General features: G+C 51.4%; 8 protein-coding genes across 8 annotated transcripts, besides 17 other annotated features; 3 read left to right on the forward strand and 5 right to left on the reverse strand.

Moving 5' to 3' along the window:
* Positions 1–445: 445 nt before the first annotated feature.
* PVX_082500 (microsomal signal peptidase 21 kDa subunit, putative) lies at positions 446–1,237 on the reverse strand (the record flags this gene model as incomplete). The annotated part of the gene is made up of 2 exons (XM_001614051.1): positions 446–849; positions 1,087–1,237. The coding sequence occupies 2 exons, from the start codon at positions 1,235–1,237 to the stop codon at positions 446–448; spliced, it is 555 nt and encodes a 184-aa protein (XP_001614101.1).
* Positions 699–802: a microsatellite.
* A 1,145-nt stretch (positions 1,238–2,382) lies between the features above and the next one.
* Positions 2,383–2,404: a microsatellite.
* A 159-nt stretch (positions 2,405–2,563) lies between these two features.
* PVX_082495 (hypothetical protein, conserved) lies at positions 2,564–3,721 on the reverse strand (the record flags this gene model as incomplete). The annotated part of the gene is made up of 1 exon (XM_001614050.1): positions 2,564–3,721. The coding sequence occupies one exon, from the start codon at positions 3,719–3,721 to the stop codon at positions 2,564–2,566; it is 1,158 nt and encodes a 385-aa protein (XP_001614100.1).
* Positions 2,623–2,653: a microsatellite.
* Positions 3,590–3,609: a microsatellite.
* A 150-nt stretch (positions 3,722–3,871) lies between the features above and the next one.
* Positions 3,872–3,901: a microsatellite.
* A 262-nt stretch (positions 3,902–4,163) lies between these two features.
* Positions 4,164–4,201: a microsatellite.
* Positions 4,202–5,043: 842 nt separating this feature from the next.
* Positions 5,044–9,550, forward strand: PVX_082490 (helicase, putative; the record flags this gene model as incomplete). The annotated part of the gene is made up of 9 exons (XM_001614049.1): positions 5,044–5,105; positions 5,410–5,491; positions 5,603–5,663; positions 5,821–5,956; positions 6,056–6,965; positions 7,340–7,975; positions 8,138–8,367; positions 8,563–9,122; positions 9,309–9,550. The coding sequence occupies 9 exons, from the start codon at positions 5,044–5,046 to the stop codon at positions 9,548–9,550; spliced, it is 2,919 nt and encodes a 972-aa protein (XP_001614099.1).
* Positions 6,552–6,652: a microsatellite.
* Positions 7,763–7,838: a microsatellite.
* Positions 8,666–8,717: a microsatellite.
* Positions 8,854–8,879: a microsatellite.
* Positions 9,551–9,747: 197 nt separating the features above from the next.
* Positions 9,748–9,783: a microsatellite.
* A 1,222-nt stretch (positions 9,784–11,005) lies between these two features.
* PVX_082485 (hypothetical protein, conserved) lies at positions 11,006–12,574 on the forward strand (the record flags this gene model as incomplete). The annotated part of the gene is made up of 1 exon (XM_001614048.1): positions 11,006–12,574. One exon carries the CDS (start codon positions 11,006–11,008, stop codon positions 12,572–12,574), a length of 1,569 nt encoding a protein of 522 aa, XP_001614098.1.
* Positions 12,575–13,308: 734 nt separating this feature from the next.
* Positions 13,309–13,367: a microsatellite.
* Positions 13,368–13,727: 360 nt separating this feature from the next.
* On the reverse strand, positions 13,728–16,140 carry PVX_082480 (hypothetical protein, conserved; the record flags this gene model as incomplete). The annotated part of the gene is made up of 2 exons (XM_001614047.1): positions 13,728–15,836; positions 16,074–16,140. 2 exons carry the CDS (start codon positions 16,138–16,140, stop codon positions 13,912–13,914), a joined length of 1,992 nt encoding a protein of 663 aa, XP_001614097.1. The 3' UTR covers positions 13,728–13,911.
* Positions 16,141–17,526: 1,386 nt separating this feature from the next.
* On the reverse strand, positions 17,527–21,068 carry PVX_082475 (hypothetical protein, conserved; the record flags this gene model as incomplete). Its single annotated transcript, XM_001614046.1, is given in 9 exon segments — positions 17,527–17,681; positions 17,701–18,532; positions 18,741–18,861; positions 19,325–19,378; positions 19,477–19,557; positions 19,701–19,742; positions 19,920–20,006; positions 20,157–20,764; positions 20,882–21,068. 8 exon segments carry the CDS (start codon positions 21,066–21,068, stop codon positions 18,390–18,392), a joined length of 1,323 nt encoding a protein of 440 aa, XP_001614096.1. The 3' UTR covers positions 17,527–17,681; positions 17,701–18,389.
* Positions 18,826–18,865: a microsatellite.
* Positions 19,340–19,373: a microsatellite.
* A 1,242-nt stretch (positions 21,069–22,310) lies between the features above and the next one.
* On the forward strand, positions 22,311–23,681 carry PVX_082470 (elongation factor Tu, mitochondrial precursor, putative; the record flags this gene model as incomplete). Its single annotated transcript, XM_001614045.1, has 1 exon — positions 22,311–23,681. One exon carries the CDS (start codon positions 22,311–22,313, stop codon positions 23,679–23,681), a length of 1,371 nt encoding a protein of 456 aa, XP_001614095.1.
* On the reverse strand, positions 23,669–26,087 carry PVX_082465 (hypothetical protein, conserved; the record flags this gene model as incomplete). The annotated part of the gene is made up of 1 exon (XM_001614044.1): positions 23,669–26,087. One exon carries the CDS (start codon positions 26,085–26,087, stop codon positions 23,862–23,864), a length of 2,226 nt encoding a protein of 741 aa, XP_001614094.1. The 3' UTR covers positions 23,669–23,861.
* Positions 24,714–24,736: a microsatellite.
* Positions 24,975–24,997: a microsatellite.
* A 1,185-nt stretch (positions 26,088–27,272) lies between the features above and the next one.
* Positions 27,273–27,294: a microsatellite.
* Between the last annotated feature and the right edge of the window lie 551 nt (positions 27,295–27,845).

The raw sequence follows: 27,845 nt of genomic DNA on the forward strand, positions 1-27,845 counted from the left end.
TTAACTGTCTCTTCAGGGCAGCTTTACTCGTTCGCGTAGTCCATATCGCGTGCCCCTTTTGCGGTTAAAAAAAAAAAAAAAAAAAAAAAGCGAGAAAGGCACCGATGCAGGGACAAAAATGTACCAGTAGCAACAACCGATGGGGAAAAGGCACAGCACACAAGACGGACAACCAACACGCACACATCAGTCCATGTCCCTAACGTGGTGAAGGTTACAAAATAGAATGATTAACATTTGTTTTATTCAACTTTAAGACGGAAAGAAAGGAGACGTTTCCGATGGGGTGAAGAACACACAAAAATAGCTAGCCATTTGGGGGGGAAAAAAAAATTAAAAAATAAAAAAAAATAAAAACACCTCTTTTCACCTGAACAGTCAGGTTAAAAAAAAAAAAAAAAAACTCCCCTCCTTTGGCAATTTTAAGAAAAAAACTTCACCCCATTCACTCGTACCCAAGTAAAATCATAAACAGCATGAGTGACACAATTCCCCACTTCATGATCGGGTATTCATTAACCCATATGGTTAGCATTCCGATGTATGGCGCATATCCAACTGAGAGGCCAAGCACGTGTTCGTTTTCTAGCCAATACTGGTTGGACTCATAGAGCCCTCGGTCGTCAATGTTGTTATTGTCCCCTTTTGATAACAAATGAAATTTGTTGTCCTTCGATATGTGAATGTTTAATATCCTATGCACAATGGGGATGTCTCTTCCGTTTATTTGGTACACGACCACGTCGCCTGCGTGGATGCTCGGCGGGTGGCACAGCGCCAGGGTGTCTCCTCTGAAGTAGCCTGGCTCCATGCTGCCACTCAGGACAACCACAACTGGGGATTCGCAGCCTGGGGTGTGCACGGTCAGGAAAAGGTAAAAAAAAAAAAAGCGTAAAAAAAAAGGCGTAAGAAAAAAATGCCAGTTGCATATATTTTTTCCCTTTCACATGTGCGGCAAGGTGAAGACTATCCCCCTCCCTGCGGCGCAACGACGCAAGAAGGGAAGGAACGCCAAACAGCACAATCACGTGGTGCCCCCCAATTAGCACAAAACTGCATGTGCACACACACGCGCGGCTGTCCTACCTGTAAGCACGACGAGTAGCTTCCAAATCATCAAGGCATTCAACAGCAAGCACACTACGTTCAGCACGTGGGATATGCCATCTCGGGGGTTTCTAAAGTTCTTCTTAAGTTCTAGCGAAATGGCGTTGTACTGCTCCTTTATGAATTCCATCGGTGCGTGAGCGGATTAGCTGAGTAGCGGCTGGACGGGTGATCAGATTGGCGGACTAACGGATTAGCGGTTGGACGGAGACCCCCTGAAGCTCGCCCGTGCCCACGCGCGCGTGCGCCAAGTTGGAGGGTGGCGAGTTCCTCCCTGTGGGTCGGTCCCCTCTGCGGCTGCGGCAGGAGAGCACTTCCGAATGGTACCAGTTTTATGAGCTAGCACGCACGCGAAATTTGAAGTGATAGGCAACTTGCAAGATCGGCCAACTGAGGCTGTCAGTTTTGTATGCCGTATCGTTTTAGCTTTTCCCTTCGCGCGGTGGGGGCATGCAAAGAGTGCGGCATGATTTTTCCTTTCACTTCACCTCATTTTATTTTGCTTCTTCCTTCTTTCCTTCTTCCCTTTTGCTCTGTTTTTTTTTCTCCGGTTTTTTCCCCGTTTTTTTTTTTTTTTTTTTTCCCGTTTGCGTTGTGTGCCGCGCGATTAGGGGCAATCCGTTGGAGCCCTCCTCCCAGCAACGAGCCGACGTCATCGTCCTGCCCACTGAACGCATCCACACAGGTATCGCCGCGAACCTGAGCACTGCTCGAAAGAGAGGCATTTCAGTGGTTCTTCTTTCCTGCGGTGATGCCCTCCCCATTTGGTGAAGCAAAAGAGATGGTCTTTTCCGCAGCGCCGACTGTGCCAGCTGTGTCAACTCGCCATGTTGGTGACCCCCCTAGGTCGATTACACAAAATTGGGAAGAAGCAGTCGGAGAGTGCCACAAGGCAACCTTTTAAAGCGTTGCTCCTTTTGTTCGCAGGGAAGCAGCTAGCCATTTCAGTTATGAAGGCAAAAAAAAAAAAAAAAAAAAAAAAAAAAAACAGCCAAATAGGGCGAGCAAGCCAAATAAGGCAAATAGGCCAAATAAACCAAATGGGACAAAATACGCCCCCCTTCGCGGCCAACTTACAACACACTGTGTGACTCACACGGTGGGATAAACTTCTTGTCCATTCGAAAACGCACCTCCGGGGGATGAGCGATGGGTCGGAAGGCCAGGGGACGCATGGTTAAACCAACGTGCGAAAAAAAAAAATAAAAAATAAAAAATAAATAAACGAATGGAACGGAGTAAAAATAATATCTCTTCACACATCCTCCTTCATCGAAGGGGAACACGCGGGGAGGCACACATGCTATCCCCATGTGGAAGTGTCAACTTAATCGGCTTAAATGTTACTGAGGCGGTGACGGCGGCGCGAACGGGGTCCAAACGGAGGGGCCCTGCGTAACTCCCCCAACAACATCCCAAACGTCCAACCGCCTCGCCGCCTCACCGCTTCACCGCGTCACCCGTGCAGCGAGTAATACACGTCGACCATCCCCGGCGGCGCAGCCCCCTGAGGGCCCCCCCCCTGTTCCTCCCGAGTGATCGCCTTGAGGAAAAACTTCTTCTCCAAAATGCAGTGGATGGGCATGACGCTCATCTCGGACAGCTCGATCAGATAATTGGTCTCCCTGTCACACTCCAAAAGATATGGCCTCTCATTAATAAAGAAAATTAATTTGCCATCTTCATACTGAACGATGAATGCATTGGTTTCTAGGAACTCCATGTTGCGGCATAAAGCGGTTTTCTTTTCATTTGGGTCGTCACATGGAAGGCTCATCAGGTCGTCGCACTTGTGAGTCACCTGGTAGGTTTGGTAAAGCTCATCGACGCTGGAGAAGTCAGACAGATTGTCATCGGTCAAATGAGACAAGTCGCTTCCTTCCGAGTGCACTTCTACCGCTTCGTAACCTTTGTGTGGATCTTCCCCTCGATCACATTGCTGTTTTTCTCTCTTGGTCCCTTCCTCTTTCATGGCATGTGTCTCCCTTTTCTGCTTTTGTCTATTATATGCGTCTACATCAAAGTGCCAGGAGATGACCGCTTTTTGGTTTTTGGCCAGTTGGGGGTGGCGGCCCTCCCCTTCGAGGTCATTCACGTTGCGTTGGTCCGCCGAGTGGGTTAAGTCTACCACGTGCGCGGCTGCTTTTGCTGCACTGGAGTGTGCCGCTTCGCCGGCGTGTAGCGCTTCGTTAGAGTATACCGCTTCACCGCGTGCCCGCCGAGGGAGCGCCCCTATATCGGGGCACACGCCTATAAACTTGGGCAGCTTAACAGAGTAATACTCATCATGGGGGTTCATTCGTCTCTTCCTCCTCAGGTCTACACACATAACCGCTTCGTCCTCGCTGCTAATAGTCACGTCGTGCACTTTGGGTTGGTTCTTCATTTCCTCACTGCTGACCCCTGGGGGGTCCTCCTCCGCCTCCTCTTTCTCCCTCTCCCTCTTGGACTCCATCGACTGCCCATCATCGAAGAAGGAAGTCTTCACACTCTGTTCGGAGGCCTCCTCCTGCGTGGGAAGGAAGACATGGGAAGGTGGTGGGTGGGTAAGAAGTAGAAGAGGTAGGGCAAAAGGGATTAGAAAAAAAATCCTCACATTAGAGAGGGGGGGCATCTCACGAGGGGTATCTCAGCTGGGGAGTTCCCAGCAAATGGGCAGGTTACCCCTTCCCCCTTTGGTGCTCCCCCCCCTGGGTACTTCTGTTCCCCCCTTTTGCATCATACCATCATGCTCATCATCACAGCGAGGTCATCTCTCTCTTCCTCCATTTTGCTGGTGCATCCCTTCGCCTATTGGCTATACGAGTGGGTAGGTTCGATCGCCTGCTCGGGGCCCCCCGCTTGGACGGCATTCCCTCGGCAAACAGGGAAAAACGCTCCGCGGTGGGAAATGGGCGTCGTCGCTTCGGCGTTGATCAGTGTGGGCAACGCGGCCAACGTGGGTAACGCGGCCAATGCTGGTCACCGTTCCGGTGGCTAGCAGCGCCCCTTCCCACTCCGTTGCCAAGCTCAGAGCTACTTTCACCAACTGCGGAAGTATCTCCCCGGACCAGCGGTCACATTGTATTCATCAACGGGGTTAAAAAAAAAAAAAAATCCAAGTTGTTTATTTTTTTTTTTTTTTTTTTTTTTTTTTTCCCATTGGGGAGCTTTCCTTTGTGCAGGCTGGGGAAAAGCAGTGCAATCCGCGCACGAGCAGGCGCTTGCATGTACATACATCCGTACGTGTATGCTCGCTTCCACACGGGTATGCTCATCCCAGGCGTGTATGTATATGCTTGATGCTTGGGGCTCCTTTGCGCCAACTTGGGAGGTAGGGCCAGCGCGCGGGCGGTGCATGCATGCATGCGCGGCGCCCCCCAAGCCAATTAGGCACATGCACTCAGGCAGCGCCACCGGGCAGCCAGCCAAGCACGATTTTAGCAAAGGCGAGGACAACGCAGCGCGCCGAGCCAGGCCGACCAGATGAACGCAGCTTCGCCGCACGTTGCACTGACGAATGGGGAAAAAAGCAAAAGGTAAGAGAGAAGCAAAGCAGAAGCAAAGCAGAAGCAACGCAGAAGCAAAGTAAGAGTAAAGCAAACAAAGGCAAAGGGGAACATACCTAGGAGATCCCCCGCGGGGAGAAAACCCAAAAAGACCTACCCCACCTCCGCAGCTGCACGGCTCGCTAACAAATTGGTACCACCTTATCGCGAGCTTCACATTCCCTCTGCCTCTCACCCATCACACAAGCAAATGAAAGAATTTGTGACAAAATGAAATGAAATGTAATTGTGGTTACCACCCCCTATACACCTTGCACTGCAAATTCGTTCTTCCCTTTTTTTTTTTTTTTTTTTTTTTACGCATATGTGTGTTGTGTATTATGCAAAGTGATAGGAGTTTTTTTTTTTTTTTTTTTTTTTCCCCTCCTTTTAAAAACCAAGCGCAACGATGTTCCCACCCGACAAGAGCAAAAAGGAGAAAAAGCCAAACCAGTTCATCTGCCATAGAAGGTTAGGTCGGCGCGGACGCCGCTGGGTCCCGGGCGCGTAATGCCACCCTGAATTGTTTTCTTCTTCGTCTTCTTATTATTATATTATTTTATTTTTTTTCTGGTGGCAATCCTGGACAGGTTGTAACTTAGCCAATTGCAACCGTCTCCTCTCCCTCCGCGTCATTTGTGCTTCTCCCCATTTTGTCTACCTCGCGTAAACCAAGGGGTTCTGCCTCCCCTCGGTTGCTACCCCTTTGTGAGATGCTCCCTATTAAGGTTCCCCCACCTTTCACTGCTCCCCACCTTCCTCCCCCGCCGAGCAGATTAGGAATCTACAAGAAAAAAATGTACCGGCACCGGCACCAGTTGATTTACGTGTCCCTGTCTGGCCGCATTTACACCAACGTTAGTAAAGCGAAGGAGTGCATGATAGAGCGACACACGTGAGGGCTCACCTTCGCTCGTACGTTCCGCCTTGCTCACCTCCGCTCGTGCGCGATTTTCCTTTTTGCCTAGACGAACTACAAAGACGCAGTGCAGGTGGACAACCGCATTCTGAGCGAGCTGAACATTTCAAGTAGGTCTGCAAAATTGGGGCGAAGCGGCGGGGGGGAAACTTCGCCAAGTTGAGGTCCCCCCGTGGTGGGTTACTCCGCTGAGCATTTCTATGCCGCTTCCTCCCCCCTTTACCGCCTTCCACTTTGCCGCTTTCCACGTTACCGCTTCCCCCTTAGAGACGGGCGCCAAGTCGAGCATACACGACGTGAACCTCCTGTACAGCAGCGTCAATGAGCTGGTGAACCTCGGCGACGGAGCCCATTTGGATGAAAAGACGTTCGAGTATTATTGCATCCCGAGATCCATCATAAGGTGAGCGGAGGGGGAAGCATATCCCCCTGAGTTTCTTCGCCATCTTTACTTCCATTTTAGTGGCCAACTTCGCCGCTTCCCCTTACACACACTCCGCAGCGAGTACAACCGGCTAGGCATCTACGAGCTGTACAAGGAGCAGGCGGACTGCTTGAGGAACATCCTTCAGAACGAGCAAGTCGAAAACAGTGTGCAACGTAAGGTGGAGGAGAAGACGCCGGGGGAGAGAACGCCGGGGGAGAGAACGCCTGGGGAGGGAACCCCTGAGAAGGGACATCCCCCAAACGTAGACTCCTTTTTCGACGCGGAGTTCTTCACCCCCCTGGAGGAGTTGAAGCACAGGGGTGAGGAAAAGGGAGGAAGCGAAGCATCCCCACGGAGCAGACCACCAAATGGGCGAGCATCATCCCCACAGAGCAGACCACCAAATGGACGAGAAACACCCCAACAGAGCAGACCACCAAATGCGCACCCCCGTGACGACAAATGGGACGTACTCTACGCGAACCCCCCCACACGGAACAACTTCTTTTACAAAAACTTCCTTTTCAACATCCCAACGGGGATGGGAAAGACCATCATATACGACATCCAAATCATCCGACTGGTCCTTTACAAAGGGTACAGAGCTATATTAACCCTCCCCACGGTGTCCCTCATAAATGAAAAAAATGACTACTACGAGAAGCTGCTCGGAGAAAACACAGTGTCTCTGAATATAAAAAAATTTAACAGCTCCAATTTTACTGGGTACTCGTACAGCCTCTCCACCGACATTGCCCTCTGCACGTATGAACAGGCCAACATCATCCTCAACATTATTATAAAAAATAATTTAAAGTGCAACTACATTTTCATCATCGACGAAATTCACTACATTAATGACACGCAGAGGGGGTTTTTCATCGAGTCTTTGCTCACGAAAATTAAGTACATCCAGCGGAACTGCGAGAGCGTCTTTAACATCCGCGCCTACGGCTTCTCCGCGACGCTGTCGAATGTGGACCAGGTGCGTTTCGCATTACACTGCGCGGTTGCTGTGCAGGTGACTTAGCGGGAATTGCCTTGCTGTTCAGGCGGTTTTGCGGTGCAACGTGGCTACGTAGCGGTGCAACTTGGCTACTAAGCTGTAATTGCCTTGCTGTTCAGGCGGTTTTGCGGTGCAATTTGGCTACTAAGCTGTAATTGCCTTACCGTGCAGGCGATTTTGTGACACAACTTGGCTACTTAGCTGTAATTGCCTTACCGTGCAGGCGATTTTGTGACACAACTTGGCTACTTAGCTGTAATCGCCTTACCGTTCAGGTGATTTCACTTCCCACTTCACCAATTTCGCTTCTTTTTTTTTTTTTTTTTTTTTTCCCTACGTGGCGCCCCCTCCAGATCGGCGAATGGCTGGACGCCAAGGTGCACGTGAGCAAGGAGAAGCTGCAAAAGATCAAGTACCTGTACAAGATAGAGAACGCGATATACAAAGACATTCACAAGAAGGAGTTGGAGAGGACGCTGGGAGCGCCGTTCTACCTGGACCCGGACCACCTGGTGTACCTGCTGAGCGAGGAACTCATTCTGCAGAGAAACGTGCTGATCTTTTGCCCGACGAAGAAGAAGAGCGAACAGGTGGCGTCCTTCATAAGCAACATTCTGCCGTACTACTTGAAAAACAGGAATTACAAGGTGAAGAGGGAGGTGGTCGAAAGGAGGGTGAAGCTCGTGGGCGAACTGAAGGAGCTGAGCGTAAAGATTCCGGACGTGGATAAGTTAATCCTCAGTGGGATTTTCTATCACCACTCGGAGCTGGAGAAGAGCGAGAAAGAAATAGTGGAGGGTGCGTTTAGGAGCAACACCCTCTTCTGCCTGTGCTGCACGACGACGCTGTCCGTGGGGGTGAACTTCAACGTGCACACGGTCATAATTCGGAGCATACGGCTGGGCAATGCGTTTCTGACGAAGGACCAGATCGTGCAGATAGCGGGCCGCTGCGGCCGCGTGAAGAAGGCGCGCGGTGTGAGCGCCGAGGTAAGCGGTGAAGTGAGCAGCCAAGTGAGCAGCCAAGTAAGTGGTGTATTAAGCAGTGTAGTGGGCGGGGCGCTAAACGGGAGCGAAGTCTCCGCGCAGGTAGCCGCTTGTACCGCCCCTTGCACCGCCGCTCACGCTGCTCACGCCGCTCCCACCGCGCAGGCAGCCGTACATGACTACGACCTGGACTGCGACGGGAAGGTGGTGATCTTCCTGACGGCGTGCGACAAGGCATACATGGAAAAGATCCTCAAGGACGACGTGGACGCGTGCAAGCTGAAGACGAAGCTGCACAACTTCCAGCTCTGCAAGTTCATCCTGGAGTTCATCGAGCTGAACCTGATCAAGACGAAGAAGGAGATGGTGGACTTCCTCTTCCTCTACACCCTCAAGTTTTTTAGGGTGGACGAGCGGGAGGAGAGGAGGAGCCGCGCGAGTTGCGGCAGCGTCAGTGCAGTTCCCGGCAACAGAGCTCGTAGCAGCGTCGCGGCAGTTCCCGGCAACACACCTCGCATCGCCGCGGCACTTCACGGCAACACACCTCGCACCGCCAGTGCACTTCACACCCACGCGACACTACACAGCAGAGAACTAATCATGCAGGAGGTGAAGCAGACCTTCCAGTACCTCTTCGAAAACAAGCTGATCATCATCCCGCACGAGAAGGAGCAGTGCTATTACTACTACCTCTTCGCCAAAATCTACAACGTCAATCTGTATCAGATGGAGCAGCTCTTCGACTTCCACTTCCTCTGCCAGTACATTAACGTGGAGACGCTAATAAAATGTAATTTACAGCAAAAAATAGATTTATTTAAAAAATTGCACAGAAATTATAAAGTGAAGGAATTCATCAGTGAGAGAAGAAAACCAAAGGCCTTTTTCTCTCTTCCCTTTTTAACCATTTTATTAATTTTTAAGGATACTCAGTTGAATACAAATCTGTTTGAACATTTGTTTGTGCAGTTGGTGAAATATTTATTTCTTGTAAATATTAATAGCAAGCAACTGGATTTTTACGTTTATGACATTTTGAGGGACGACGACGTGATTGCCTGCACGGAGGTCTCTCCGTACGTGCACCCCATTTGCAACGCCCTGGACTTCATTTTCAACTTCTCCTTCATTCAGTACGTGTACGTCAAAGGTGGGTCCCCCGCAGGAGGCATTGCTGACAGCGGCGTTGTCGGCCATGGATGTCTGCCGCTTACACACCGCCGCTTCCTGCACACTACTGCTTACACACCGCCGCTTCCTGCACACTACTGCTTACACACTGCCGCTTCCTGCACACCGCCGCTTCCTACACACCGCCGCTTCCCCCCCGCCGAAGGCTTCCCCACGGACGTCCTGCTGATGATTTTCGTCTTCTGCATCAACTCGGAAATTTCGCTCAAAATCCACTTTGACGTCTACGAGGAGGTCCTCACGTCTAGCAGTGGCCCCGAGGGCGGGGGCGTGCGCAAGATCTTCCACTACTTTGACCTGAGCATGGACAAGCTGAGGCGCTTCAAGGCTTGCCGGAACGACGACCTGTGCGCCGAGTGCGCCAAGAACGTGCTGCGCGGAGAGTAAGCTAATGGCGCCATGCGCGTTCCCCGTTAGTACACACCTGTACGTACGTAGCTTCTCCACACGCAGCCTCTTCACACGCAGCCTCTTCACACGCAGCCTCTTCACACGCAGCCTCTTCACACGTAGCCTCTTCACACGCAGCCTCTTCACACGTAGCCTGTTTACACGTAGCCTGTTTACACTTCCCCCCAGGACCAACATCGACGAGATCTGCGAGAACTTCGAGTGGGTCAAAATCAAGCGCTTTTACTTCTCCCTCATCGTGTATGACCTGTTCAGGGAGGACGTCTACACCGTGGGGCGCAAGTAGGCGGAGGGAAAAAAAAAAAAAAAAAAAAACAAAAAAAAAAAAAGCAGAGCAGAGCAAAGCAAAGCAACTAAGGGCAACCTAATAAGCCCCAGTTCTGCACACTTGGGTCAAACTGCAGCATTCGCCCCACAGCGGCGCAGCGCAGGTTGCCCTCCCCCGTTTTGTCCACGTCGCTGTCCATATGTCGACTTTGCTGTGCACTTGTTGACTTTGCTGCCCACTTGTCAAGTTTGCCGCCCATTTGTCGACTTCGCCACCCCCGCAGGTACAGACTCAAGACGAAGGAAATAAAAAACCTCTACGTGAAGTGCTGCTACAACCTGGCCTTCAACTGCAAAGTCTTGCGCAACTTTAAAAATTCTTTGTAATGAGAAAGAGGGAACGCGGAAAGGGCTGCAACGCTGGGAGGGACTGAACGTGAATGAACCATGTGGCAAATTGCAAAGCTGGGGTAGTACCCCCCGTTCGCACTTGCGCTATTTATGCGCACACCAGATTGTTTATTTTTTTATTTTTTTATCTTTTTCTGTTTTTTTTTTTTTTTCCCCCCGCAGGGACATCTTCTGCATCGTCCTGGAGAACCTCCTCTTAAAAATGAAGTCCAAAAATTTAGCCTTCATTTTTTAACCCCCCTGCAAGCAACGCTGGAGAGTGCGTCCACGCAAGGGAAGACGTTTCGTCCTGATTGCGCGTTTTCCCATGCACGCCACGTCACTCGTTGGTAGCTCTCACGGCGCACTGCCCCACGTGGGACGACTCCCACCTCCCGTGTGCTGGCCAATGTGTGTCCACTTCAAAGCGCTTGTAGCGAATTCTCCACCGTGTTACCCCTCCACTTGGGCAGTTCCTTTTTCACCATGTTGATTTTCCCTCGACTTTTTGTTTTTTTTTTTTTTTTTTTTGTCACTGATGAACTTGTACCATTTGACCCTTTGTAAAAGTCGCTCAACAACGCAACCTGCGAACATGTGTGTGCGTCGTCTGGGTCGAATTCGCCTGACCGGTTAAGGCGATTTTGGACAGCTAGCCAAAGTTTGCACACTTTTTGGCTACCTGGAAAAGAAAAAAAAAAAAAAAAAACACCACATAGAAGCAGGCCAAACCAAACCATCCAAAAGGGGGACTCCCCTTAGCCGCTTAGCAACATGACCAAGTGGGGGGCACTGCGCAGCAGCATCATATGGCCGCGCGAGTTCGCCTACGCCGTGGAGAACGAGGGGCAGGACAACAAGTTCGGGCACAGCTATGTGGTCAAATATAACGGGAACGTCGCACACAGCAGCTTTAAGAAGGGGCTGAATCGGGTGAGCAAACTGATGAAGGTAACCAGACGGGTGTGTGAAAATTTGGAGGAGCAAAACTTCCGGCAGAACGAGGACACGTTTGGGGCGGACGAGTTGGAGGCAGACCACTTCGGGGTGCACACCGGTGGGGAAAACGCGGACCAAATTAACGAGGCGAATCAAATCCTCTTGCGGTTGAATGAGGAGAAGGAGTTTTTTAAGGAAAGTCTCAGCAAAATTCACACCATCGATGAGAGGTACGACATTGCTGCGAGGGACTCGTCCGCCTATTTCGCAGTTCGTTTGGACGATCCCTTCATGTGCATCGAGGGGGACCCCCTAGTGGAGGCCCTAAAAAGGGGGCAGCAACGTGCGGCGGGTGGGCAGCGCAGTGGAGCGGATAAGCCGCTCGGCCGAGCGGGTGAACAGCGCAATGGGGCGAGGACCCCCCAGGTGAGGACCTTCCTGTACAACGCCAAAATCATCGAGTGCGACGAGACGCTGATTGGGGAGAGGGAGTTCATTTTTTCTGAAGCCAACACGAGCAGCCTGAAGGTTAACACGCTGATCAACGAGGGGAAGCGCATAAGACGGGTGCTGCACGAATATAAGGAGAGCTGCGGAGTGGAAGGCGAGTGGCAAGATAGTCAGCAGGGTGTCCCCCCCCCAGGGAGGAGCGGCCGTGCAGAAGGTAGTACAACCCCTCCCCCATGTGGGAATGACGAAGTGACCTACGAACGGCTGGGCGTACTTCCCTACAGTGACATCATCCTGTTGCAAAAGAGGGAATTTGACAAGAACAGTCACGTGGCTGCTTTTTTAACCCCCTTTGTCCTCAACGGAAATGTGAAGGGGTTCATCGAGAAGGTACGCCCTTACGTGGCGTACCAATTTGATGACAAATTGATATTAAAAAATTTAAGCAAACTGATTAAGCTCATGTGCCACTTGGAAGAGGAGAACGTCCTGCATGGGAACATCAAGCCTACCAACCTGTTCATCGACAGCAGTGGGTTTAATATCCTCCTCGGGAACTTCCTTCCGAAGGTGAAGGTGACAAATTATTTGCACTACGTTGTTAATGGGAGAAGAGGGCTACCCAGATACATCTCCCCTGAACTGCTTTCCTATTTGAGGAGAAAAAAGCTAATGGTGAAAAGGGGGGAGAAGAAGAATAAACACATTGAGAGGTACCTCGTGAAAAATGACATCTTCTGCTTGGGCCTCTGCTTCTACTACCTCGTGACGATGAAGGAGGATATCCTCAACCACGTGGATGACCCGCGCGCCTTTCAGCATAAGGTGGACGAGCTGCAGGCGTGCGTCTCCCGCCCGGAGCTGCTTCTGCTTCTGCGCAGCATGCTCGCCTACGACCACCGGGAGCGGCCCTCCTGGGCAGCGCTGCTGGCCGCGGCGCGGGGTCAGCAGTGAGGGGGCCCTCCCAGCTCCGCCGTAAAGCGGCAAAGCAGCAAAGCATCTCTGTAGCAAAGCGGCTCTGTAGCAAAGCATCTCTGTAGCAAAGCAGCTCTGTAGCAAAGCAGCTCTGTAGCAAAGCATCTCTGTAGCAAAGCAGCTCTGTAGCAAAGCATCTCTGTAGCAAAGCAGCTCTGTAGCAAAGCATCTCTGTAGCAAAGCGGCTCTGTAGCAAAGCGGCTCTGTAGCAAAGCGGCTCTGTAGCGATTTTCCGAAAATTTCGAATTTTTTTTTATTGAACTCCTGCTGCACGGATTTAAACGTCTCAGTGGGGACTTAATTGGTTTGGTGTAACAAACGTGGGAAAAAAAAAAAAAAAAAAGCAAGTGACGTTGCACAAGTGAAGCGACGTTGCACGAGTGAAGCGACGTTGCACGAGTGAAGCGACGTTGCACGAGTGAAGCGACGTTGCACACACATGTATGCTGCAAACGTATGCGTATATAAAATGCAGCAGCGTGGGGATGAGCGGCCGAGGCGAAGTGACTAGCACACATGCTTACCTCGCTGGGCCGCTACGCATGAGGGGGAGAGAGACAGACACGCACGATGCGGACGTTGCAAACGATGCCAACGATGCGGACGCTGCCAACGATGCGGACGCTGCCAACGATGCAGACGCTGCCAACGATGCAGACGCTGCCAACGATGCAGACGCTGCCAACAATGCGCGCTCGCGCCGCACGTCCGCCGTGCACAAATGGCCGCCGGGCAGGACGGCGTGGGGTGCCGTTCCCGCCGCGTGGAGGTTTCGACAAATGGGCTCCCCCTGTGTTAGTAGGAATGAAGCGCGAGAAATGAAGCGCGAGAAATAACGCGAGAGAAATAACGCGAGAGAAATAACGCGCGAGAAATAACGCGCGAGAAATGAAGCGCGAGAAATAACGCGAGAGAAATAACGCGAGAGAAATAACGCGCGAGAAATAACGCGCGAGAAATAAAGCGAGAGAAATAACGCGAGAGAAATAACGCGAGAGAAATAACGCGAGAGAAATAACGCGCGAGAAATAAAGCGAGAGAAATAAAGCGAGAGAAATAACGCGCGCGAAAGATGGCGCGTGAAATGGCGCGAAAGATGGCGCGTGAAATGGCGCGTGAAATGGCGCGTGAAATGGCGAGAGAAATGGCGCGTGAAATGGCGCGTGAAATGGCGCGTGAAATAACGCGAGAGAAATGGCGCGTGAAATGGCGCGAAAGATGGCGCGAAAGATGGCGCGAAAGATGGCGCTTTTGAAAGAAGTGCGTCAATGGGCAGAGCAGCTCCTGCTAGCCGCCCGCTACCTACTTGCCGCCGCTCAGTTGTCCGCCGCGCCCAACTCCTGGGTCTTCCTGTTCTTGAAGTTGTTGAAGGGCTTCTTGTTGAACTTCTTCCCGTTCCCGTCGTCGTTGCTGCCTCCGTTGTTGCCTCCGTTGTTGCCTCCGTTGTTGAAGCCGCCCCTGTTGAAGTTGCCCCCCCTGTTGAAGTTGCCCCCCCTGTTGAAGTTGCCCCCCCTGTTGAAGTTGCCGCCCCTGTTGAAGTTGCCCTTGTTGAAGTTGCCCTTGTTGAAGTTGCCGCCCCTGTTGAAGTTGCCGCCCCTGTTGAAGTTGCCCCCCCCCTTGTTGAAGCCCCCGCCGTTGGTGTCGTCGTTGCCTCGGTTGAAGTTGCTGCTGCCGTTCCTGCTGAACTTGTTGACGTGGGCGAACTTCTTTCCAAAGAAGTTGCCGCCCCTGCCTCCTCCATTCGCGCCGTCGTTATCCCCCCCATTGTTATGATTATTGCTACTACTACCGTGGTAGTTGTTCCTGTTGCCCCTGTTCCCGTAGGCGTTTTCGGAGTAATTCCCGTTATAGTTATTCCCATTCAGCATCAACGCCACGTGCACGTAGCTCTCCCCTACGAGCAGCCCGTCATGCTCCAAGGATTTCACGCAACTCTCCAAGCTGTCATAGGTAATCTGCGCTTTGGTTCTGCCAGCGAAAAAATGCATCTTGGTGATATTCCCATACGTCTCGAAAGCGCCTCTCAGCTGCTCCTCTGTAATGCTCTTCCCGAGGTGCGAAAGCGTAACTGAGCATATGGCATTAGGGTTCAGATGAATTTTTATGGGGACGCCATTAAACTTCTCATTGTACTTAGACGCGAAGATGTCCATTACCCTTTTGTCTGAGCCATGTATATAGGCACTGTTGTAGGGTCGATTCATGTAGATGGTGAGCTTCTCCTCTTCATATTCTTCGCCTAGCAACTCCTTTAGGTAGACCCTGAAGTCTGCCTCCTCTGTGTCTCTGCTTATGTTTAGTATGGTTACTATAAACTCGGAGGGGAAATTCACATCGTCTTGATCTTCCTCTTCCTCCTCGTCATCCTCATCCGCATCGTCCTCCCCATTGGCTACGTTGTCCTTTCCATTTTTGTTAAATTTCTGCTTTTTGTTTTTTCCCTTGTTGTTGTCCGCAACGGCCACTTCGTTTTTCCTTTTGTTCTTTCCTCCCGTCTGCCCATCGGCTAGCTCTCCACCAGGGTTCGCCGCCTTTCCGTTGTTCAGCTTTTTCTGCTGCTTCTGCTGCTTCTGCAGTTTCTGCTCTTCCATCTGCTGCTGCAGCTTCTGCTGCTCCGCTTCGTCGTCATCCGAGTCGGAGTCGGAGTCAGAGTCCGAGTCGAAGTCCGTGTCTGAGTCTGAGTCGGAATCGGAGTCCGCCTCCTTCGCCTTCTTCGCAGCCGCTTTGGCCTCTGCAGCTTTGGCTTCTGCAGCTTTGGCTTCCGCAGCTTTGGCTTCCGCAGCTTTGGCTTCCGCAGCTTTGGCTTCTGCAGCTTTCACCTTCGCCTTGGACTTGGCCTCTTTGGCCGCTTTCGCCTTGGCCTCCTTCGCCGCTTTGGCCGCTTTCTCCGCCTTCTCCGCCTTGCCCTTGGCTGGCTTCTCCGCCTTCTCCACCTTGGCCTCTTCCTCCTCTGAGGAATCGGAGGAGTCCGATGAGTCTGACGAGTCGGAGCTGGGCTTGGCCACGTTCGCGGAGTCCTTCTCCACGTTCGCCTCTACGTGCGCATCTCCATTGGCCGCCTCCCCGTCGCTCTCGTCGGAGGAGTCCGACGAGCTGGAAGACTCGGACGAGGCGTCCTTCTTCGAGGCCTTACCTTTCTTGGCGTTCTTCTTCTTCTTCTTCTTGGCTGCAACCGCGGACTTGGCTTCCGACTCGGCTGCGGTGGACTCCGTCAGCTTGTTGTCCACTTTGGTGTCCTCTTCTGGGGGGGGAAGAAAAAGGGAACATAACATGGTAAAAGTATTTGGGGGGGAGGGTAGCTAAGCGAAGAAGCGGGGTGCTCATACAAACGGCTCCCCCGCACGCAGGTGCACATCTCTCCTCATCAGAGATCTTGGTGAAATTGTGAGACTCATCAAATGGGTTCAGCCGCTAATTTTTTCATCATTAAGGGAAGGAGGTGCACCAGTGGGGGGTGGCCACTTAAAGGGGAACTTACCTACGACGTCCTTGTTCTCCGCGACGGCGTCGTTCCCTTTGTTCTTTTTGAACAATCCCAGAGCCATTTTGCAGTTGAGCAAGCAGTGGCGTGGTTACTGGAGTGGTCAGTTGAGCAAGCAGTCCTGATCGCTGTCGTGATCGCTTCGTGATCGCTGCCGCGTTCAGCTGAGGTGGCACGTCGATCGAGCTGGAAGAGAACTTTCCAACGAGGATTGTAAACGCGCTAAGTGGAAAACTCCGTCAGCAAAATGTGCTTTTCCTTTCCGTTCTCCCTCCTTCTTAGCTAATTTAGCTCAAATGAAGTGGAGATGGTGGTGAGGGGAACAAACGAACATACTCATCAGCCAGCAAGTATGCCTTCAAATGGATCTACATGCGCAAATGTACAGTTCACTCATGTGATAACAAGCGCAAATGGTGAGAAATGTCGAAAGGGGGATAATTCGTATGGGGGGGAGGAGATGCAAATTTTCGCATGAAAGTGAGAGGAAAAAATTGGTAGATGGGGAAAGATAAGGGAATGAAAAAAAAGGAAAAAAAAAATTAAACGTAAAAACGATAAAATGGGAAAGTGAAAGAAATGAAAGAAATGAAAAAAGTGAAAAAAGTGAAAAAAATGAAAACATAAAAATGGGAAAACGAGAAAGCATTTTTTAAATGTTTCTTTCATTTATTTTGTTTTCTTTTATTTATTTTGTTTTGTTTTGTTTTGTTTTGTTTTATTTTATTTCATTTATTTTGTTTTATTTTGCTTTATTTTATTTTCCTTTTTTATTTATTTTTTAAGAACGAAAATGCAGCTGCTACGGGGGGGATTAAATTGAACTTGCCCTGCAGTTAAAATGACCCAAATGGTAAATAAATCATTTATCATCAAAAGGGTTGGCTTTGAACTTTGCGGCTTTTTGCAGCTCGGCGGCTTTGCAGTTGGGCGACTTCACAGCAGAGCAACCTCGCCGCCGAACAACTTCGCCGCCTCTTCCGCGCGAATTGCCCTTTTACGGGAAAAAAAACAGCCAAAAAAACAGCCAAACGGGGAGGTATACGCCTATACATATATGAGAAATTCCCCCATGTGAATCGTATGCAACTGTATGCTGCTATTTTATGCTGCGCATGTATGCTACTCTTTTATGCTACGCCTGTATGCCACTACGGTATGCAAACCCTGCGGGCGACCCCGCCGCAGCCCGCGGAGGTAGCCACTGCCTTCCCGTTGGGGGGCCAAAAAATGGCTAGCCCGACCCTCGCTGGAAAAAAAAAAAAAAAAAAAAAAACAGCCAAAATGGCGCTGCACGTATGTTTTTATATGTACAAAAAAAAAATGTAAATCGAAAGGTTACTTACATGTTGTGCCCGCATCCCTCCCACAGCTTACGCTTACGATCCTATGCTGCATAGCGTGCGGGCACCTTCCGCGAAGGATATAAAGCAAGGTTGAGCAAACCAATCGGGTGCAAACATTATTTTCCCCACCCCTTTCAGATGCTTTCCATGTGGAAAATAACCAGTAAGTTACTCGTCCCCGATCGGTCAGGGTGGGTTGCCTTCGCGTTGCTTCGATAGGGAAGCGTCACCACCGGCACCACCATCACTATCGCAGTCGCTATCACTGTCGCTATTACCATCGCTATTACCATCGCTATTACCATCGCTATTACCATCGCTATTACCATCGCTATTACCATGCGCGGGGGTGCGGAACAGCTCGTTTGAACACGCGCGAACGAATGCGCCCACCTGTTATTGTACGGGCACCCCTCTCACCAACTTGCCACCCGAGCGAGGACAGCACTTCCCAGCGGGAGAAACAACCCCTTTCGTCACGTCCTGCAAGGGCCACGTTGCACTTAACTCCCCATTGGTTAATAACTCGGGGGCGCTAACAATTGGGCACATTTCGTAAAAAAAAAAAAAAAACACCCCACAAGGGCGAATGCCCGCAAGGGGGATCAAACTGGTTGTTCTGTTCTGCTCTGATCTACTCGTATGAGCACGTGGGGGAGCAAACCGGTGGAAAATAGCCACGCGGAGAATAACTTCATGGAAAACAATTGCGTGGAAAAGAGCCAGTTGCCAAGCAGAAGTAAGGCAGTTTCCGCGAGGAGTTTCCAACCGCTATCCCATTTCTTCACGCGGGGAAACAAATTTGAGGCTAATGAAGCGGCAAAGTTGGGGGCAGCATGCAAGGGGGACTCAAAAAAGGGGGAGCAAAAAGGGCAGTGCAGAATGAGGGTCAGTAAATATGACCGCTCAAAAGGAATCATCTTGCGGTAGCTGCCCCTCCGCGTGGCCGCCATCCCCCGTGGAAAAACTACATGAAGGTCTCCTTCAAAGTTTGAAAAAGGTTAAACTTGGCTTTCTCCGTCGACACGACGATGCATTTCCCCTCCTGCAGTTGTCTCTCCGGCGTTTGGACGCGGATGTAAAATTTTATGCTGCTTGTGATGATAAAAGCTGTTTAAAAAAAAAAAAAAAAAAAAAAAAATATGACCAGGTAAGGTGATTTGCATCGCTTTTAAGGCGCAAAACTGGAAATGCGCATTTTTAGGTGTATGACCAGGCAAGGTGCTTTTATCTACATTCGTCTGTGTGTGTGTGTTTGGGGAGACACCCTTCACTAAATGGACAGAAACGCCGCAAACGGCGTTGCATGTAGACCTACTCGTTATGTTGAAAACGATCAGCTGGTTAAAAAAGGCGTAGTTGGCATTGCCCGTGTTTTTGCGCAACCACAAGTTTGTTGTGACAAAGAAAAGCCCCAAGTTCCCCAGCAGGATGATTATCTTCAAAAGGAAAGAAAAAAAAAAAAAAAAAAAAAAAAAAGGGAGATGAATGCAGGTGATGTTGATAAAGGAATGCTTAACAGGATACACTGCTCTGTTAAACAGTTTGACTCATGGGGAGGGGGAAAGAGGAAAACTCCCCCACGTGAGTATATCTGCACACGCAGAAGCTGGTGGGAAATTTTTGTAAGCACGAATGTTACCAGTTTGGCGAAGGGGATGGCATAAACTGTCCTTTCGTAGTCAATTACGAGCAGCAGCTGAAGGGAGGGGGGAGACGTAGTGATGTGTGGGCCGAAATGGGTCGTTCAGAAGGGGGGGTCCAATGGTTGGGGGTAATTAAAGGGATAAATGCATCACCCCCAAGGTAGCCATGCAAGTGTGTCTGTATGTATGTGTGTGTGTGTAGGGTGATGCATTTATAGGTAGACAACTCCTAAGCGGACATGCCGCCAAAGCGTACCAAAGAAAACACAATGTCGTTCACCGTTATGTTGGGGTGAAAAACCAAAGCAATCTGCAGGGGAAAAGTTATGGGGTAGCATATAATGTGTGTGGGGGGTGCGCAGTGCAGATGTGCAAATGGGCGAGTAAAAAAAAAAAAGGAATGCTCACCGAAATCATAATTTTTAAATAAATCAGCGGCGTCTTCACCAGGCGGAAGAGCAGAGGGAGGGGGTACAGGAACACGTGGAACTGCATCAAGGGGGGGAAGCAATATGAGGAGCAATAGGGAGAGGCAATGGCAACGTCAGTGAAAGGGGTGCTAAACGGGGCTGACATGCGTCAGGCGATTGCACATCGTGCACGCCGTTCCTACGCCAAGTGCTGTCGTTTACGTGGAAGAGGAACAAAAAGGAGTGGTAGTAGTCCCGGAACATCTGAGGAGGGGAAGGGGGAGCGGCGTTACTTGCCGGTTTGGGAAGCTTCGCAGCGTACAAGTTTGACGGGAATGCAGTCTACCGTCAAGCAGACTACCGCCAAGCCAACTGCGCCAAAGCAGCCACCGCCAAACGGGCTATGCCAACCAGGGGGGCACAACGCGCGAAGAGCCTTACCGTGGAGAAGAGGTACCAGTAATTCCCCAAGTTGGGCAGCAGGAAGAGGACCTTGTACTCGTTAATTAGGGTGTTGTTTAGGAAGGACTGCAGTGGTGAGGAGCGGTGAAAAGCGGTGTGACGCGATTAGCAGTGGTGAGACGCGGTGAAAAGCGGTGTGACGCGATTAGCAGTGGTGAGACGCGGTGACCTTGACCAGCGATGCACACCGCTGCTTAGCGCCCTTAGACGGCTTACCCAAGACCCCGAGTTGACGTAGGCAGAGGCCAGCAGGAGGAGGGCATACACAGCCAGCGTCGCGATGAGCAGAGCCAAATTTTGAAGAATAATCAAAAGCATGTGCAGGGAGCCAAGAGGCACCTTAAGCTTGTGCTTGAACAGTATCCCCTGGTGGGAATACACCACGAAGTTATTAACGCCGATGAGGATGAGGATGAAGTGAAATGATGTGGCGTAGAGCAGCATGGCGTTTACAAGGAGGATTGCTATCAGGTTGGGTGTTGACTTATGGGGGGGAGAGGCTTCGCTTCTGATCCTTCTAAGGGCCAAATAAAAAGACGCGGTTATTAGGAGGAGCTTAAGGTTGTCTAAGGAGAGGAAGCTGTTGGCCAGGACGGTGAGGGGGTTGTTCAGGTAGAGGTTGGTCAGCAGAATGGGGTCGATCAGCTTCCACTGCAGGGGAAGCGCATACGGCAAATTGCGCTCGTCACTCATGTTTTGCAAACTGCGCTCGTCTTGCAACTGCCGCGCGCCACTCCTATCCTGGTTGACATAGCGGAAGTAGGCTCCCCACTCCGCCAGGCGCTGCGCTATTAGGAATAGGAGGACGCCCACGAGCAGGTCGACTGCGCAGATGAGGAGGAAGAAGCGCAGCTCGGGGGTGTTCAGCGGGGGAGCAGCGCGGGAAGTAGCGCGGGAAGAAGCGCGGGAAGAAGCACGTCCGCCGCGTTCGCCGCGTTCACCACGTTCACCACTGCCGCTGCCGCTGCCACCCCCCCCCCGCAGGAGCGCGAACTGCAGCGCCTTGAGCAGCAGGGGGTTGACGCGCACAGTCAGGGAGGAGTACACGTCTGCGGAGAGACGTCCCAACACGTCGCTTTCGTAGAGGTACTTTAAGTTGTAAACATCTGAGTTGAACGCGTAATGCATCGAGTCATTTTTTATTAAAAACTGTTTTGGGTTTATTTTTATTTTTTCTTTTTGCTTTTGTTTTAGATTTCCACTTCGTTTGTTCCTTTGGAAATACTCTTGCAGCTCTTTTGTTTCGTTGCTTTGGTTGAATGGGAAGTAACGTGTCTCCTCTCCCGGGTGGGAAAGACGCCCCCTTTTGTGGGGACCTCCATGGGGAGTCCCCTCCCCCTCAAGAGAGATTAACTGGTGAATGTATGTGTATTCGCTTCCTTGCAGAATGTGTGTGAGGTAGAAGGTGGCGATTCTCACGAGGAGGCAGCAGAGGAGGGTTGCCGCTAAATGCCAGTGCCTCGGCTTGTGCGCGCCGTTCGCGGGGGGGGGTCCTCCGCGGCGCTGCATGGTGGGGGAGAAGCGAAGTGAAGCGAAGCGAACAGGGGATGCAGGTGGGAGTCCTCTCCAAATGTGTGAGAACGGGAGGGTGTACAGGTGGAGAGAAATCTAATTTTATTTTGTTTCCCCATTTTGTGAAGCACAGCGGGGGGTGCTCATGGCGCTTCCAAAAGGGACAGGTAATTTTTTTTTTTTTTTTTTTGCAGTGGTGCGGTGTGGGCGTACGTACAAGAGAGGGGGAGGCACCTTTGGTGGGTATAAGAGAAGGCACCTTGGTGGGTTTGAAGAAAGCGCACCCTTGTTGCCTCATTTTTTTCTTTTTTTTGCCAACACGCTTCGCCTAAAGAGCAGTCATGCAACGGGTTAGCAGAAGAAAGAAAAGAAAAGCTGAAGCAACACGGGTGACACAGTGACAGGCGCCATGTGCTACACGAAATCGAGCCAAGTGAACTGTGAAGGTGCGGAAAGTCGCCCCCCAGCGAAGCGGCAGCGGAGTGACGCAACGCCATTTCTACACCGAACAGTTTGACGTGGGCAGATTGACCGGGACGATCGGAGCAACGTTTGGCGCCGCTCCCAAAGTAGCTGCGGGGAAAAAGCGATGGGTGTCCGGGGAGGCTCCCCATCGTAGAGGTTACCCCCCTCCTCCTTGTTGAGTACTCCTCTCCACGGTGAGGAACTGCTCATGTGCGTACGCACCTGCGTGTAGGTAAGCCAGTTTGGTGAAGTTCGGGGACGCCCCCATTCGTTTGAAGCAGTTTGAAGCAATTTGAAGCCGTTCAAATCTGTTCCCCTCGTTCAAATCTGTGCCACTCGCTTGAGTTGGCTCCCCTCATCTGAGTACTTTTTTTCCACGTGCTGCCCCCGCAGATGATAAGCGGCAGGCGGAAGCTGCTGGGGGCGGCTCCCGGGGGGGGCCCCCCTGCGCTGGCCCGCTCGGCAAGTCGGCTGATGGACGTATTGGGAAGCGTCCCGCACAGTGGAAGGAATCGCTGGAAGGTTGGCAGTCCAGAGAAAGCGGGGCAGGCGTTCCCCCAAACGCGCAGACACTTCGCCATTGGAGTGTTCGAAAGGAAGAAGCCGCACATGAACATAGGAACCATCGGACACGTAGACCACGGGAAAACAACTCTAACGGCAGCGATCACGAAAGTGTGTGCAAATCAAAACAGAGGGACCTTCAAGTCGTATGAAGAAATAGATAAAACACCGGAGGAGCAAAAGAGAGGAATCACCATCAACGCAACTCATGTAGAGTACGAAACGGAGAGGAGACACTACAGTCATATTGATTGTCCTGGTCATTTGGATTATGTGAAAAATATGATTACAGGAACGTCCCAGATGGATGGATCTATCCTAGTGGTCTCTGCCTACGATGGGTTGATGCCCCAGACAAAGGAGCACGTCTTGCTGTCGAGGCAAATAGGCATAGAAAAAATGATTGTATTTTTGAACAAAATTGACATGTGCGATGATGGAGAGTTGGTAGATTTGGTCGAGTTAGAAATTCGGGAGCTTTTATCTTTTTACAAATACGATGGGGAGAACATCCCCTTTGTGAAGGGGTCGGCTCTAAAGGCACTCAACGATGACCAGTCTGAGTATGGCGTGCCCTCCATTTTGAAGCTGCTAGATGCCTGCGATAACTATATTGATGAGCCGAAGAGAAAAATTGACCTTCCATTTCTTATGAGCATTGATGACGTTCTGCAGATTTCGGGGAAGGGGACTGTCGCCACGGGGAGAGTCGAACAGGGAACCTTGAAGCTTAATGATGCTGTGGAAATCATGGGCATTCGGGAGAAGCCCATCAAAACGGTCGTCACCGGAATTGAAATGTTTAGGAAAACGTTAGATGCAGCACAAGCCGGGGATCAAATAGGAGTCATGCTCAAAAATGTAAAGAAAAATGACTTATCCAGAGGGATGGTGGTCACCAAGGTGCCCAATCTGAAGACTTACAGAACGTTCGAGAGTGATGTGTACGTTTTGAAGAATGAGGAGGGGGGCAGGAAGAACCCGTTTTCTTCCTACTACAGACCCCAGGCCTACATCCGAACGGCAGATGTGAACTGCGCGGTCATTTTGAACGAAGACACGCAGGTTGCCAACCCGGGCGACAACATCAAGTGCACCATCGAGCTCATGTACCCCCTCGCGCTGGACAGCGGCCTGCGCTTCTCCCTGCGCGAGGGCGGCCGCACCGTCGCCTCGGGGATCATCACCAAGGTCATCTAGCGTGTAGCGGCGCGAATAGCGGCGCGTGTAGCGGTACATCTAGTGGAGAGGCATTCTACCGGAGAGGCGCCCCTCCCTCACCGCTGCGGAGCAAACATCGTTGGAGGCAAAACTGGAGGGAGTTAGCCGTACACGGTGTGCACCGCTGCTCCGCTGCACCGCCACACGCGCCGCTCCCCCTCAAATGAACAGCCGCGACAGGTCCTGCATGCGGTAGCGCTCCGCCGTGACGGGGCACTCGAACACGTCGTCCGACTTGACGAAGAGGGAGATGGCCTTCTCCGAGAAGACGTGGCCCGCGGGGGTGGTGAAGGGGGGGTTCTTCTCGTCCATAACTTCGCTGGTGTAGGGGCACACGAGGAAGCTCTTGGTCTTCTGTATGTGCGGCACCTGCATGATGGTGTGCCTAAGCTCGTCGATGCACGTGGGGCACTTGGTGCACTTCTGCTTCCCACACTGCTCCGTCTTGACGACCGAAATCCCAGCCTTCAGCAGCAGCTCCAGTAGGGGCTTGTTCAGCACGCCCGTTATTTCGGAGTACACCTCTTGAAACGACTTTATAACTTTACGCCATCTCCTCCGTTTGAATCGCCTCAACGCATCCGTGGAGTGTCTCTTCTCGTTGGACCCATACAACCCGATGTACGTCACGAGGAACTTCACATCTGCAGAGATCTGCTCATCCGGTTTGCAGACGCTTTTTTTGATATACTCAATGGCCTCAAAAAATTTATTTTCACAAATTATGCTAATGACAAATTGCAGATGCAGCTCTGCTTCTACATTTGAATCGATTTTTTTTAATTGCGATTTGTACTTTTGGCACCAGTCTAGTGCCGGCTTGATATTGTGCCTCTTCAGTTCGGTTATTATGTCTAGGTATTCCCTATACACATCTGCATCTGAGTAGTATCCCAATTTGTACCTTTTGGTGAATACTTCTACCGTGTCAAAGAACCCGTATCTAGATAAGAACCCGTCGACTAGCCAATTTATTCGATTCTCATACATTTCGAAGCGGAAGTCATGCTTCAAATTTTCCAACTGGATATCTCCCTCGAAGTAGATGTACTTGAGTCGACTAGCCAAACGGTTGACATATTTCTCCAGATGCATCTTTGATTCCATTACTTTGCTCCGTAATGATTCCATTTTCTCGATGATGGTGTTCAGCTTGTTCAGGTAAATCTCATCCGTCAGGTTGACTAGCCGCTTCTCTATGAACAGCGTGATGATGGTGAAGTTCCTCTCCAACTCCTTCTGGATGTTTCGGAAACAGTTTAGGATGCACTTGAGGGGGATTTGTATGAACGACTTGTCGATCGCGTTCAGGGCGAGCTGCTTCGACAGGTCCGCCGCTGGCGGTTGGCTTGTTGGCGGTTGCGCTGTTAGCGGTTGGCCTGTTAGCGGTTGGCCTGTTAGCGGTTGGCCTGTTAGCGGTTGGCCTGTTAGCGGTTGGCCTGTTAGCGGTTGGCCTGTTGGCTGCTCTCCTGTTGGCTGCTCCCCTGCTGGATGCTCTCCTGTTGGCTGCTCCCCTGCTGGATGCTCCACTGCTGGTTGCTGCCGCTCTGCCCGCCGCTCCGCCTCCTCGTCGCTCCTCAGCATCTGCCGCCGCAGCTCCTCCCTCGAGCACCTCGCCTGCTCCTGCTTCGGCGCCGCCGCGCACACCTCGGCCGCCTCGTGATACAGACTGGCCTCATCCACGGACAGGTAGCTCACGTTGGACCACGTGTCCTCGTCGCAGTTGCTATCGCCGTCTTCGCAGTCATCCCGGTTGATCATTACCTCCCTGCACAGGGGATCCTTCCCCGGGCTGTTGGCTCCCCCCTGCTGGGTTGCTTCTACCATAGTGTCAGTGGCCTTCATAGTGTCAGTGGCCTTCATAGTGTCAGTGGCCTTCATAGTGTCAGTGGCCTTCATAGTGTCAGTGGCCTTCATAGTGTCAGTGGCCTTCATAGTGTCAGTGGCCTTCATAGTGTCAGTGGCCTTCATAGTGTCAGTGGCCTTCTTGGGGCTCTCGCCACTACCCTGTGGGTTGGCGGTGCCAGGGGAGCAACTCTCACTGCCCCCACCGCGCACATCCTTCTGCGCAGCAGCGGGGGGAAAGACGCCCACCTCGACTCCCTCCTCCGGTTGACACTCCCCACTTAACATCATAAGGGCCCTCGACGCATCATCAACGAGGGCCATATTTTTATCTATTCGCTCCTCCACACTTTTGAACACCTCGTCTACGTTGTCCTTCTTTCCGGTTAGCTCCTGTTGGTCACTCCCTGTGGGGTCTCCATCTCTCCCGACGGTTCTCTCATCTGTCCGCTGTTCAGCGGTATCTTCCTGCGCTGCTTCCCCTGCAGGGAGGCCCTCCACAGGGGGGGGGCTTAACGCCTGGTCGGGCTTCTCTTCCATCGGGGGGTCCTCACGAGGGGTGTGAACATGTCAGGAGAGGTGACTCACGGGAGGTAGTCGCGGTGGCGTTGTGTAATCGCGGTGACGATGCATATGCGGCGGGGGAACGTGCTCCCCTTGGGTGAAGCGGGGTGACTTCCACCTGCATGACGCGGGAAGACCGCCCCTTGTGCCACCTCCCTCGAGACTAAGCTTTCCCCCTTGGGGGCAATCCCCTTGAGTAGCAGTGCAGTTGACGGTTTGCTCAAACGAATGGGGTGGTACTCAAGTCTTTGGTTCGTTATCGCTTGGATTTTTTTTTTTTTATAATTTTTTTGTTCCCTCTAAAAAAAAAAGCTCCCTCTCCCTTTCTTTGCGTGCAGAGCACTGTGAAGAGGGGAGGGCCACACAAACAGTTGGAAGAAACAAAGGCATGCGAAAGGAACTGTGTTGATTACACAGCTTCGTTAGCCATTCGGTGTTATGCTCACTGTGGAAGGGTGGGCGATACTCGCTTGTGCTGCTCTCCCTCTACTCATGGCGATGCCGATTGGTCTGCTCCCTCGTCAGTCCCATCGGTGTATCCACGCTCGTAAAAGTTAAACGTGGGAAGGCTCCCCCGGGATTCATTCACCGTTGCACGGGCAGCGCGCGAGGGTGCCTTGCCGCACACAAAAAAGAGAAGAAAAAAAAAAAGGTAAAAAAAAAGAAGAAACAAACCTGCCAAGTCGCGCGAAAAGGGAATACCTCCAAATGGTACATCTCTTTTAAAAATAGAGTTCCTTTCTTGCAGTGTTTTTTTTTTTTTTTTTTTTTCCCATTTGTGCGCTTCGGCCAGACGGCCACTGATCAGTCGGTCGGTGTGTGCCAGGCGAAACTTTAATTGAGACGACAGCCCCTCACCTCGGCATGTTCCCTCCAACGCAAAATTGACATCCACGCGGTGGGGGGAGATACCTGTCCGTTTTTCCTTTAAAAATTAAAAGGGAACAGACAAGTGGAGATGGGATGAGGGGAAGAAGCCGACGGGGAAACCTACACGTGCAGCTCCCGCAGCTTCCACAGCCGCCACAGCCACATGTGCCTTTCTTAACTTTTTTGTTTATATCCCCGAGTTTACCACAGCGGTGCGAAATGATGAGCGGCGCAAACCGCGGTAACATGCAGATGGCCGGGGAAAGCACCCCCAACGTGGGACATCACACTCTGAGGAAGCACTCTCATGAGCAATTGGCGTGAACCACCGAAGCGACTGGTGCGCCAATTTGGCGAACACGAATGGCGAGGTTAATCCTGCGGCGGAGGCAAAGCTGCTGCACCCTCTGGTTCATTCGCACAGGCACCAACAATTCTGCCTTGTGACTGATCGTCTATGAGTAGGACCACCTAGCGGGCGCCCCTCGAGTGGATGCCTCTTTCCCCATTTGGAATGCTCCACCGAATGGTGTGTGCAACTACGTTTGGCTAGCTGAGCAAAAAAAAAAAAAAAAAAAAAAAAAATCGACGGAATTTGCTTAACTCACCATTACGGATAACACAACTTTGCGAGCAAATGGGAAAACCAACGTTTTGCAAAAAATTGCACACCGATCATCACACCAATAGATGCTTCCCACTCGTTGGGTAAAAAGAGCAGCCTCGTGTTTTCCAGCAGCCTTTCTGTCTACCCTCATTTGTTACATTTGGAAAGGCACCCAATCTGCTACGTTCTTTCGTTTGCCTTGCTGTACAAAGGGGGGCCAGGGAGAATAAAAAAACTGGCCCAACAGAAAGCACCCA

Source organism: Plasmodium vivax, chromosome 12, assembly GCF_000002415.2.
Source record: "Plasmodium vivax chromosome 12, whole genome shotgun sequence".
Taxonomy (NCBI): domain Eukaryota; phylum Apicomplexa; class Aconoidasida; order Haemosporida; family Plasmodiidae; genus Plasmodium; species Plasmodium vivax.